Below are 13582 nucleotides of genomic sequence, written 5' to 3'. Positions count from 1 at the left end.
GAATAATAAGTGTGGGCATAATTGGAAAGGAAAATGCGGAACAATCCCACCACACCAATTTGGTTGTTTCACAAAATGAGATTTTTCATTGTTCCGGAACAATAGATTTAACAATACGATACAATCAGTTTTATATTAACAATCAAAACAAACATTGTATCTGGGGTAACAATACAATACAACCGGAAACAACCATCCAAACAACGCGTAAGTTTCAAATAAAAGATTAGACGAATCAAAAGCCCGTTTGGCCATGAAATTTTTCAACTTTTGTCAATTTTTTTTAATTTTTTTTCGAAATTAGTGTTTGGCCATAAAATTTTCAATTTTCACTTCAAGATGAATTTTAAAATTGTTCGAAAATTTGAAAAACTCCAAAAAATAACCCAAAATTATATTCATGTTCAAACACAGCTCTAATTTTAAAATATCATTTTCACTTTTTCCAAAATTTAAAATTCTTGTGTCCAAATTGTTTTTAGAAGTTGATTGAACCGGTAAAACCGGCTATATTTTGGTAACGATGAAGAAAAGTAAAAATAAAGAGTTAGCCTGCGACGAATGAAAACCCTCTCCTCTTCCACCTGCTAGGAATCTTCAAGCTTTTGCTGTTCCAATCCTCTTAATCCGCCAATATACTTGAAAATTTTGTTAATTTTTTCTGCACTATAGGAGCAACGTATGACACTATTTTGGAAAATCTGATCAGAATTTTTTTAAAATCGCCATTTTTGGAAACTCTGAGGACCGTCCATCATTGTAGGAGGTCAAGATCAAACACGACTATGAGCATTTCACCTTCACTGTTTAGTTCTTCAGCCTCACTACTCTCCGTTCTCACGCTTCTTCTAACATTCACTCATGGGAACACGTAAGTGACTCCGTTGCTTATGTCATCATTATACCTAATATTCAAAATTTTGGTGCAATTTACATCACAATGTTGCTGATTTGTGCTTTATTTTTGGAAATAGATCAGTTTCTTTTAATAATAATGAGTTTTGCAATATATTATTTGATTTAACTTATGTAGGGTGACAATATATATAAATTTGACACAATCGGTGTAATTTAATTGGTTGAAGACATGCCAGGTTAAAAATCCATCCTCATTCCTCACTATGAATAGTTACATATAAGTTATAATGATTTAAGTTGCAGAGTTAATAGTTTGTATACTTTTTCCAAGTTACCACTCAATGCTGATTATACAGAGTTACATGCGATTTCTATTTAGGTGACTTGATTGTATAGATATTTCCTATTACCATCCATTGCATTCAACTTAAACTCGGGCTATAATTAGCTTATAAATTACCTGATTGAGTACGTATGATTTATACCAACACTGTGTAAAAGTTAAACTTCATAATGTTATAGGATGGATGTAAAGGTTTTGCAAGTTGGACAGGAGCTAATGAAGGAAACTCTTCCATTGCAGTCCGGATCTAGACTATATGAACTGCAAGGGTTGAATTCGAATAAGTGGTATGAAGTGAAGATCTCATATCCTGCTTCTGTATGTACATTTGCATTCTTGCCTACTAGTTTTGTATACCCTATTGGTATTTAAAGCTTAAACCTTTTGCTGTTGAATGTATAACAGATACCAGCGACTTTTACTTTACAACTAAGTAAAGGAAGTTCGGGGCTAAATGGTGGTAGGAAGTTATTGAACACTGAGAAGATTATTTTTCAGGCTGACAGTATTCAATTGCTTGGTGACAAGGTTTGGTTATGTCAGCATGATATAGAGTGATTTGTTTTTCGGCTCATTTTTATGGCGGTAAAGGCACTGATAATGGAATTTGGCGCAGGGTGGAACATCTGTCCTGGTAAATGTGGAGCCTGAGGGAATTGTTGCAATACCTGGGGTAAAGGAGAGGAAGTACGTGATATATAATATAGGTAAATTTCCCCCCTTAATTTAGATAGTTCAAAGTTCCATTCAACATATTTAATCATCTTCTCACATGCCACTATGATAATTGTTCACTAAAATTGTCATCACTTATAAGCGAATTGGAAATGCTAAATTTTGAAACATACCTTAACCTCCTTTTTTTCCTCCCACAAAAAAGTGGGAAAGAAGCAAGACCAATATACCTATGACTTGTGTTTTTGAGTGCCATAGCAAAATAAAAAGGAAAGGGAAATGCAATAATTGAAGGCTACCTGTTAATAAATTGAAAATAGGCGTATTGACATAACTCTCTTTGATCTAGGAAGTGCGTTTATGTGAAATAGAAAAAAGGTTAAAGCATGCTATTGAAATTTATTTAGGCTATGAATCAGCTATATCAATATACGGGGACAACAATAGCAACTATGCCTCTATCCCGAGCAAGTTTTTGGGTCGGCTTTATTAATCCTCGTTGCCCATATCGTTCCATTAAAGCCTGAGTCCATATACCAAGTTGTCATATACAACTTATATTATCTGTACCAAGTGTCAAGTGGAACCCCTTAGATTAAAGGAATCCCTAAAAGCTGTTGCAAAAGATTGTCAAAGGGAAGAACGTAGAGCATGCAAATTCTCTTGCAATGGTCTGGTGATTTATTTATTACTCCTATTAGAAGAAGCTAAAATTTTTATAGGTGTTATACAGATTTGCATTGTTTCTTGTCACTTGAAGAAGAGAAAAAAAGGTAATTTTGTGTGAGGAATATATAATATGGGAAAAGACAAAGGAAAATGTTGTGCATGTTTAAGTCCTCAACTGGAGATGCTATTATTATCTAGTTTAGTGGAGTTTCTATCGTATAGGATGAGAGTTTATTATGACGATGAGAATATATGAGCCATGATCTACAGAACTCTGAGAACTGCTCTAGCCAGTGGCTATTGCACCCATTGGCAGGCAGCAAACTCCTTTCGATAGGTGTGTTGGTGTTGGGAAGTTAAATTTTAGCAGATATTTTATTACGCTCTCTTCAGAAGGGAGGATGGCAAGATAAAGTTTAGTATGGATGTATATAGTTGGCTCAACTTAGCATCTGTAAATTCCCCTAGTAATCTTTTGGATTTTGTCAGCTCCCTAGCCTTAGCTTAGCTTTCTTCTGTAGTGGAGCTGATTTTATTATTATGTACTCTCACTCTTTTGTATTATTTGCATCTTCTTAGTACCTTAAATGAAATTTCCCTTCATTTAAAAATAAATCAGTATGGATGGTTATAAAGTTGATCACTTAAAGTCCTATTATAACAAATTACACCTCACACATATTTCAACTTAAGATGCCTCAAAACATTTATCTACTAATGGAGTCATAGCAATGTAGATACTTCTAATCTGGAGGAGAACAACAACAATACAGTTTGATGGAGGAGAAACAATAGAAAAAGCTAAATACAGTTGATGTTTGTTAACCACATAGTATTGCATAGCCAGGGTGTTTTAAAGTTTAGAGCTTTAGTCTTGTTGGCAGATACCTATCTTCTGCTTGTGACCTATTTGTCCAAGATTAACAAGGTTTCCTTATGCTTCTGGCAGTTTAAGGAGACAAGATTGGCATTTAAAGATACAGTTAGCTATTATAAGCAGAAATAAGGTTTGTGGGTTCTTAATTAAATTCTGAAGGAAACCTTGAATTAGAACTAAAGAAAGCAACGGGCGATCCAATAGAGTCGATGCTAAAAGATCATAGGACTCTAGTTCCCCCTGACACTTTCCTTATGGTAGTTGCTTAATCCAAATAATTTTTATGCACAGAGTTACTTACCTCGGGTATATTGTTTACTCATAGGAATCTTTCGATGCCTAATCACCTATTCTAAGTCTTCACTATGTAAGGTAAGCAAATATATTTCTATCCTACTCACAAATCAATTTCAGAATGCTTAGGTTCATGAACTTACACTAAGCAATCCCAGATATCCTCTTTCGAGTTCAACCTAAGGTTCTTAGATGGTGCATGATTGTTGGCCCGGCAATCAGACAAAAAAATAACTCTATAAAAGCATAAACAATTAACTAAAGGCAGACTCAAAGCCGGCTATCTAACTTAAGCAATGTCTTTCTAATATCACATGCTTTTCTTTGACAGTGTGTGATGAGCTACTCTTTGGCATCCCTCACCAAGCATGGTATGTTGTAGTGTTGGTGGTGCTCTGCTTGGCACTGGCACTTGTAATCCCGTCTTTTCTTCCGCCATATCTTCTACCAAAGAATCAAGGGCTAAATGCAGCTGGTCGTGGTATTTCGAAGGACTCTTAACCATGTTCTGGTATTTGGCACAGTCGCCAATGGGTAGTGGGTCTAGAAGTTCAAATTATTAGAAAAATTTTGTAACCTGTGCAAGCTAGTTTTGTTAATTGAAAATGAGTAAGATACATGATTAGTCAAGCAATCCTTCATCCCCCGTCTCTCTCAATTTGTGTTCTATTTTTCCTCTCTTGGCTGTAAACATGGAGTTTGTTTTGTTCATCATTTACTTGCTTGGACAATGTTTCTACTTGCAAAAATTTCATGTGCCCCTTGTTATTAACTGAAAGGAGTTAACCTCGTCTCAGAATGAGGGGAGGCATCAAGATACATGTGATGCGCCTCACTCCTTTCTCATTGATGTCTTTCTTTAAGTAGAACCAGGAATGTTTTTTATTTTATATTATTTTAAACAATAATACCTTATGTCTGTTGGAATTAATTTCTTCTTTATTTCCCATGTTCTGCTTTCTACTTGGCATTTCTTCCGTCCTTTTTTAGTAGAGTAATAATTTGTTTGTGTTTTAGTTTTGTTTTAACTATTATTTTGTTACGGAAGAACTGGAGAAGCATTATACGTTACATGCACTTTCTCCATCTTTTCCCTCTCCTCCTTGCCAAATGTTTGATCTTGAATGCTCATAAAACCAAAGGCTCATGCCAATCTGTTCCCCAACACGCCCCCATCCCCTGCACACTTTATCTACACCCCTTCATGTCTCACACCGCCCAAGAAGATGATGCCAACTGTACTTCCATGTGTCCTATGCGTCCCACTTTATCACAAAAATACTATATAATGCAAATTTCTCCTAATCCTTTGCATTCATTCTCAAATCCCTTTAAAGATATTATAACACCTCCTTTTAGAAATTTTAGTCATGTCTGATCAGCAGAGAGAACTCCATAGATCAACTCCAAGTTACGAATCCTTGAGGTTCATGGCAGCAGGAACACTTGGTGCTGTTTTGTTAGGCTTGTCCAGTCTGACCTTTGCAGGGACAGTTATATTTCTGATCCTTGTTACCCCATTCCTTATCATGGCCAGCCCAATTCTTGTCCCGGCTGTGATAATTCATGTCCTGATCAGCGCCGGTTTCTTGTTCTCTGGCGGGTCTGGCACAGGGGCATTAGCTGCGATGTTCTGGATGTATAGAAACGTCCGCGGGGAAAACCTATTTGGGGCAGACCAACTTGATTTTGCTAGGATGAGGATTGCAAGCAAAGCTTGGGTTATGAAGGAAAGAGCTAAAGAGGGTGGACAATCTGTGCAGAACAAGGCTCAAGAGACTACTCAAGCCTAATAATCTGGAATGGGAATACAAGTTATCAAGTGCAATTTGTGTTACCTTATCTTAGACTTTCTGATTATCCTAATAAAGAGGGGAAAATAAAAACGAAAAGAGGGGAGAGATGGGAGAGTTGTCTGTCTTATTCCTACTGATCTTGGCAGTCATAAATAAGTTCGTATTTTGTTCCTTTCTGATATATGAATCAAATAATGGCCTTTTATTCTCCAAGTCTGATGAGTAAATGATGTGGTCAGTATGTAAAATCTTGGATTTTAGCCTTTGGAACCGGTTAAAAACTAAACAAAAAGTTGCTCGTCCATTCAAACTCTTTCATCTACGAAGCTAAGGCGGGAAAAAAGAATCATAGTTTCACCCTGTAATAAGCTGAAATGGATCCATTTGTGTGTCTAAATACTTTGGCCATTTCTTCATCTGGTCAATATTTAGACCCGTATATAAGTAACGGGAAAAAAGACCAACATACTTTTGCAAAACTTACTTAAATGGGGATGAAATTGAACAGCAGCCTGATATTATCATACTTGTGCAAACCTTTTTTTTTCTTTCTTCAGCCCAAGATCTAGAGTCCTCATAATCAATGTGTATTTAGCAAAATGTAACACAAAGGAAGTCAATGATCCATAATTCCATATATTACATATTATAGGTCGGAGACAATGTAAATGGTGTTATAAATCCGAAGGTGGATGTCCAACTTGAGATTTGGAAATCTTGCCATATCTAGATTTGTCTTCATGTCTAGATTTCTGTTGATTTTGAGACTCATAACTAGATTTAGGAAGTTATGTAACAATGCAATAGTATCTATAGATAGGTTCATTCATGAACCTAAAGAAGACACTTTGAAACGAAGAAAGAAACGCTCCTTTCTAATATTATCATTCTCCTCTATTATTAATCTTAATTACATAGTTCTTGCTATATTACTTTTATTTCATAACACGTTATCAGCACGAACTCTAATCAACTGAGTGTCATCCGTCCACAAATATGTCCTGCATCCTACTTAAGAATAGCTGATTAAAGAAAGTCTATGAATCTAAATGGATCTAATTGGCACTGCTGAGAGGATAGCGCAAAGGTTAGTATGCTCTTTAAAGCTATCTATACTGGCATAGTTACAAAAGCTACATATCTTTAGGGTGCTACCTGATTCTTTATGCTTGCTTATTTTGATTATGGGCAAAACGTTAGTGGCTACTTTAAGTTCACTATTAAAGGAATTTTACATTTATACTAACTTGAACATTAAGGAATAGTAAGTTACAGAAACTCAACAAGACAAATAGTAGTTCAACTGTAAAAGTTGGTTTTCTTATATCAATATCCTTCACATATAACTTTGGCATACACATATTGCATTGATTATATGGGCGTGCTAAACTTATTAGCCCTTCTTTTTGAAAATTATTCAGGATATATTTTCAATTGTTTCAAGTATAGTTGAAAATCACTTTGCTTCTTAATTTAAGTTAACTCTTATGTTTATCCGCAATTACGTTTTTCGCAAAAGTAATGGAATGATACTGCAAAGAGGTTAACATATATCTAGGGTGTGAAATATAATTGACAAATTACGACACTAGTCTAGCTTCATATTTATAAAATTAATGATTATTAGCTATGCTTGGTAATTTTCTGTTGGTCAATTATGAAATATTAAAATTTAATATTTACAGTAGTAGACAGTCTTGATTTCGCCAAAGTTCACTAAGCTAAATATGATAGAAGAAGTGGTATTACTTCAAAAAGCTCGTGAAGACATGCTAGAGAGAAATAGTCTCTATGTTACATACCTCAGATTTGCTCAGGAAGTAGCAATATTTTAAAAGAGGTTTCAAAAGAGTTCGAGTCCTAATGTATGGATAAGATTATTGAGTTTAAGTCCCAATACATTATAGCTTCAACACACCTTCATAAGGATAAGAAGTTGAGTTTGAGTTCTGATGCATCATATTGATGGTATAATAATGATCGGGGCAAAATAATGCCATTTTAATAAAAATTATGACGCTCGTCCCACTGTGATAAGTTATGCGTCTTTTGTTTTGATGATTTGACAAACTTCATGAGAGAACCAAATAAAGAAGTTGATACAACTAGCTCCCTCACTTTCAGAGTAACTAGTCAGATGTCTGGTTCAATTCTCAATGAAATCAGATAAGGGAATAACAGAGGGAACATATAGGTATCAGTTCCCCTGGTCGTTGTGCAGTCAACTCTACAGTTGTAAAAGCTGCAGCACTGTATCGTCTGGCAGCAGTACAACAGCATAGTTGTATCTTACTAAGGCCAAACTAAAGGACACTTTATTGCATCATCTTTGATGACCTCACACACATATTATCAACATGAGGCAAGGGATTTCATTTTTCTCTAACACTTGCAAATCCAAAGATAATATTTTCTCAAGTGCTAGCCACCACTCCTCTCAAGAACAAAGCTGCTGCAACCTCAAGGACCAGATCCAAAGATTGAAGATATCTTAAGTCTTTATGTTTGTTGAGTCTTTGTTATTTTGTTCTTCATTTGTAATCCTACACTACTTTCAAGAAGTGTCTTTGTAGGACAGATTTAAATCACTGTTTGGTTTAGTTTCTTGACTAGAGTTAGTCAGTGTTTGTTGCTTTGTAATAGAGTTATTGCAAGGACGAGGACAAGGAGGAAGATGAGGTAAGTTTTCATGATGTTCAAAGAAATTTAAGAACTTACTCTAAGAAAAAATCGATGTCCGTAGCAAATATGTTGATTGATGCCTATCATAGCCTCATTAATGAGAAAAATACTCTAATAGAAGAATTGATGACATAGAACAAGAGATGGATGATATGGTAGTTTTTATTGTAGACTTGAAGGAACACGTGGAAGAAGTAACTAGAGAAAATACCTTGTAGAAAAACCAAATGAAAAAATGGATGGACACCCCTAAAGGAAAAGAAGTGGTTAGTGAGGCTCAACTTGAGATTGAGAGTGAGCTTAAGAAAGTTAAAACAAGTCTTGTTGGTGAGCTTGAAAAGAATAGACAACTTCAGGAGGATTTGAAAAGGGTTAAAAATGGTCTTGATAAGTCACTTAAATGTACCTGATCCTCTGATGTAATAACGTCTATGTATAAGAGTAATGGTGGAGTCAGGCAAGGAATCAGGTTCCAAAAGGCTAAAACCTCCTATAAACTCCATTACAAGTATGTAACTGTGGCTATAAATTGTTGTGTACTCACTGTGGTCAAATGGGTCATTACAAGGACTCTTGTAAAACTAAAATTCAGTCTTTGCAGAAAAATAAAGTTTTTGTTGAAAAGAGGCCTACTATTGAGGAACCTGGTTCCCTGAAAAGAAAACATGTGCTATTTGTATGGGAAAAAAGAAGTTTGATCTGCCCGTGCTATCATTATAAGGTACCCAAGCTGGCTTGGGTTCCTAAGTCTAATAAGTAATTCCGGGTGCAAGATGGAGTGAGAGATAACAACCAAAAAATAGTAGATGGATAGTGGTTGCTCTAAGCATATGACTGGAAGAATGAATGATTTCCTCTCACTCTAGGCCTTCCAAGGTGGGAATGTGTCCTTTGAAAATGGAAAGCTATATTCTTTGTGTTGGAAAAATTGGCAAAACACTCTCCCATGCAATTGAAAATGTGTACTATGTGAATGACTTGAAATATAGCTTGTTGAGTGTGTCTCAAATCCGTGATAAGGGAAATTGAAGTGAAGTTCTTGTCCAAATCTTGCACTGTCACCAATCTCAAAGTTGGTGAAGTGGCGTTGATAACCAAAAGGTTCAAGAACATCTATATTGCAGAAATTGATTCATTGAGTAGTAGTGATCTAACATGCCTAAGAGTCATTGATGATGATGTTGATTTATGGCATAGATGACGGGGGCATGCGAGTTTTTATTTGATGAACAAGTTAGTTATGGAGGACCTGGTTCATGGGCTGAAGCAGCCAACCCTGCCTGCTACGTGATTAAGTAGTGCATGATCAGGTCCATTTTTAAGAAGTCTCTCTATGAACTGCTCAATGGGAGAACACCCAAGCCGACTTACCTGAGAGCCTGCAGATGCAAAATGTTTTGTTCTCAACAATGGTGGGAAAGGGTCACATAACAAAGAAGATAAAGACGGAGAATTTACAAATACTTTTGGTGAAGCTATAGATATTGCAAATAGAAAGACTGATTTGATGATTCAAGTCAAGCAGAGCGATGAAGAAGATGCAGCAGAATCTCCAAAAGGCACAGAGGAACCTGGTCCCTCTATCACCTCATCTGAAGCTGAACATAGAGTTGCTGATGTTGCATCAAGTACATCAGATGCAGAATAAAGAAGTGGAGGTTATAATTCTGTATCAATAATATTTCAAATATGGAGGAGCCTGGTCCTTCAAATTCTGAAGTTTAAGTACTTCAAGGAGCTGCTGAAAAGATTTGAGATGTAGAATGCTAAGACCATTGATACACTTATTGCCACTACTACTCGGTAAGACATGGACGAAACTGGTTCTCCTGTCAATGAAACTATGTATAGGGGTATCATTGGATCTCTTCTGTACTTGAATGTTAGCAAACCTGATATTATTTTAGTGCTGGGTTGTGTTCTAGGTTCCAATCAAGCCAAAAAGAATCTCACTTGAAGGCTGCCAAATTTTTTTTGAGGTATCCTAAGGAGACGTAGGACATGGTACTCTTTTATCCTTCAGGAGATAATTTTACTTGGTTGGATATGCTGATGCTGATCATGTTAGATATCTGGTAGATAGAAAGAACACATCTCAAATTGCATATTTTCTAGGGTCATGCTTGATCTCACGTGTATAAAGAAATAAACTTTGTGGCTCTTTCTACCACTGTAGTTGAATACGTGATTGCTGCTTCTTGTTGTGCTCAACTACTATAGATCAAGCAACAACTTAAAGACTTTGGTGTATTTGTATCTTGAACCCTGTACATCACAAGAGGACAAAGCACATTGATGTCCGACATCAAATTTTGAGGGATAATGTTGGAAAAGGGTCTAATTTGTATAAAGTTCTAGAAGACGGAGGACCAGATAGCAGACATCTTCACCAAGGCGCTGAGCAGGGAATATTTTGAAAGAAATCGTCTGGAGTTAGGGTTGATCAAGCTCAACTAAGGACCTGGTCTCTCGATGATTGGCTATGTTAAGAAAGAAAGGTACAATACTAAAAAGTATTTTTTGGAGACATCTTACTCAAATATATACTGTTACAGGTATACATACATGGCAGTTTCAAAAAACAAAACAAGTAAGAGTGACATTGCACTTCAAGAAATTTTTGCTCATATTTTCAAAAAACCGTCAAAGAACATGGTTCCTGTGTAGTCTCTTCAATACTTATATATGTATTTTTGAACTGCTGAAGTGCCATGTCATAAATTTATTCTCACCTCTCTCTTAATTTTTGAAGTCTAAAATATTAAACCTTTTTCTGAACTGACTCGTTACAAAAAAAAAAACCATTTCCTCTCTTACACCCAACCAAAATCGATTCTTTTCTTCAAAACCAAATCCAATCTTGTCTCAAAAAGAATCCTTCTCTCCAAATATCCCAAAAGTGAACCCAACTCTGTCATCTTCCAAAGTCCTAACTCCATCTGAATCAAAACCCCAAGAAGTCTTTGGTAGATTTTGATGAGACTTTAACTGAAAGGGAACATGATAGATCTAATATTCTAGAGAGTAAGGCTGAAATTATTGCTGGGTTTGTAGAAGCCTGGAAGGATGGAAAAAATGGTGAATATGCTTGAAAAAAGGGAATTGAATGAGGGACCTGATCCCTCTAGTCCGTCTCAGATATTAATTTTGATGATGACATTTCTTTTTGGCTTTGTGTTTAAACGAATTTTTGATCCAGTAAAAAAATGGTAAAAAGTAGGCTGATTGGTGATAAAGTGGCATCACTTGTTGATGTGGTGTATGTGGAGGATGAGGAGAATATAATAAAAATCTCCATTTGTGAGAAAGAAGTCAAAGAAGAGAAAAATGGAGAAAAGAAAGTCGAAAGTTGCAACAAGTGATAATGGTGAACAGATTGAGAAAGAGAAGAGAGAGACCTGACCACTGAGGAAAAGAAAGGGTAGTGTGAGCGAGGAGCCTGGTTCCTTACAGAAGCAAAATGTTGAGTTATTGGGTTTTGAGAGATAAAAGACGCTGAAGTCTAAAAAAGTGTTATTGGGCAGAGTGTTTGACTTTGATATTGCTGAAAAATGGAGGAACTTCTTGACAATGTTGAGTTCCAAAAATAGAATCACCTCTTTGTTCTTCCAAGTCCCAAAGTTTATGAAGAAGAAGTAAAAACTTCTATGCAAACTTGTTTGTTACTGACGATGATACTCTGATGTTGTATGTGAATGAGACTGAGTTTATTCTTGATGAGGAGAAGCTTGAGGAGATACTTGGTGTTTCGACTAATGGTTCAGCTCACCTAGAGAGGTAGAGAACTAGCTCCCTATGGTCCCCGTAGTAGAATGGAATGCTCAGTTGAAGGGTGAGAATGAAAGATCAAATAAATAGGTAGAGGACCTGAGAGAGCATATGAGCATTGATCAGAGGTACGAATGAATGAATGTACAATCTCATCAAGGCTGCAGCCCCTTAATTTTCTTCTTGACCAGTGATCCATGTCTTTAACTCCTTCCAAATTTCCTCGAATTCCTATTTTCTTTTGATCCCTGTGTTTGATAACATTGGTACTTTAGTTTTTTAAATTTTCATATTCTGTATTATTGAAATTATTGTGCTTTTGTTAAAATTACTCTATTATGGGCAATCACTTTATTTTGTGTAGTGATATTCACTTGTTATTCTTGTTACTGTTCATGCTACATAGGTGTCAATAGGGGGGATGAACATACTTGAATTGATATGTTCTGTTGTACATGAAAGACAGGTCTGCTTCGCAGGGGGAACATTGTTGTAACATGTTTCTTATAGGCCTGATCCATAGGGGGAACTTGAAAGGAATTTGGTTCTCATGGGGAATATCAATTCTAAGTTTGTCATCATCAAAAAAGGGAAAATTGGTATCATATTATGTGATAAGTTATGCTATTTCATGTTTTGATGATTTGCCAAACGTTCTCGAGGAACTAGATAGGGACCAGATGTGATCAGTTCCCTTGGTCGTCGTACAATCAACTCTACAGCTGCATAAGCTGCTACACTGTACCGACTACCAGCAGATATGTCACTTGAAAATTTAAAGGGAGGAAACATGTTCTTAGGGGGAATGTTGATGATTCGTAGGAAAGCTGTTGCACTGTACCGTTTGGCAGCACAACAACACAACTGTATCTTGCTAAGGCCAAACTAAAGGACACTTTATTGCATCATCTTTGATGACCTTACACACACATATTATCAGCATAAGGCAAGGGATTTCATTTTTCTCTAACACTTGCAAATCCAAAGATAATATTCTCTCAAGTGTTAGCCACCACCTTTCTCAAGAACAAAGCTGCTGCAACCTCAAGGACCAGATCCAAAGATTGAAGATATCATATGTCCTTAGGTTTGTTGAGTCTTTGTTGTTTTATTTTTCATTTGTAATTGTCACGACCCAAATCTAAACCCTGTTGTGATGACGCCTATCGTGATACTAGGCAAGCCTATTTATTCCAAAAATACTACCAATAGAATTATAAGAGTTAAGTAAAGATTTTCAATATTAGAAATTCCCTTAAAAGTCAAAACTAAATTTCAAATTTGAAAATGAAGTACAGAAAACGAGCCCCAAACATCAGGGTGTCACTAAGTCATGAGCGTCTAAGTACTTAAACTATTACATCAACTGTCTAAATGTCAATACAACCAAAAAGGAGAAATAGAAGGAGTAACAAGGTCCTGAGGACACTGGCAGCTACCTTGCATTCTCCGAAACTCTGATGGCCTGAACTCAACAATCACCGTGCTCAAACACACCTGAATCTGCACATGAAGTGCATGGTGTAGTATGAGTACAACCAACTCAGCAAATAACAACAATAACTAAGGAATTGAGTAGTAGTGACGAGCTAAGCAGATCAATTCTATTAATAATTTTCA

General features: G+C 36.1%; 2 protein-coding genes across 3 annotated transcripts; both read left to right on the top strand.

The window, feature by feature from the left end:
• The first annotated feature begins 518 nt into the window (after positions 1-518).
• Positions 519-4660, top strand: LOC104210225 (uncharacterized). Of its 2 annotated transcripts, XM_009759079.2 has the most exons (6): positions 526-871; positions 1381-1519; positions 1607-1729; positions 1818-1908; positions 3748-3794; positions 4048-4202. In XM_009759079.2, the coding sequence occupies exons 1-6, from the start codon at positions 786-788 to the stop codon at positions 4096-4098; spliced, it is 537 nt and encodes a 178-aa protein (XP_009757381.1). In that variant the 5' UTR covers positions 526-785; the 3' UTR covers positions 4099-4202. The 2 variants fall into 2 exon arrangements, with proteins under 2 accessions (XP_009757371.1, XP_009757381.1); XM_009759069.2 differs by lacking the exon at positions 3748-3794 and having other exon boundaries at positions 519-871; positions 4048-4660.
• A 426-nt stretch (positions 4661-5086) lies between these two features.
• LOC104210318 (oleosin Ara h 15.0101-like) lies at positions 5087-5509 on the top strand. Its single transcript, XM_009759193.1, has one exon. The coding sequence runs from the start codon at positions 5087-5089 to the stop codon at positions 5507-5509; it is 423 nt and encodes a 140-aa protein (XP_009757495.1).
• Positions 5510-13582: the final 8073 nt, after the last annotated feature.

The sequence above is a fragment of the Nicotiana sylvestris genome, chromosome 8, assembly GCF_000393655.2.
Source record: "Nicotiana sylvestris chromosome 8, ASM39365v2, whole genome shotgun sequence".
Lineage (NCBI taxonomy): Eukaryota > Viridiplantae > Streptophyta > Magnoliopsida > Solanales > Solanaceae > Nicotiana > Nicotiana sylvestris.
The sequence above is the reverse complement of the archived record's forward strand: the minus strand, read 5'-3'. Positions and strand labels throughout refer to the sequence as shown.

Coding starts and splice junctions, on each gene's coding strand:
- LOC104210225 (XM_009759069.2), top strand. CDS start 786: ATGAGCATTTCACCTTCACTGTTTAGTTCTTCAGCCTCACTACTCTCC. Junction 872..1,380: donor ACATTCACTCATGGGAACAC/GTAAGTGACTCC, acceptor ATAATGTTATAG/GATGGATGTAAAGGTTTTGC. Junction 1,520..1,606: donor AGATCTCATATCCTGCTTCT/GTATGTACATTT, acceptor AATGTATAACAG/ATACCAGCGACTTTTACTTT.
- LOC104210318 (XM_009759193.1), top strand. CDS start 5,087: ATGTCTGATCAGCAGAGAGAACTCCATAGATCAACTCCAAGTTACGAA.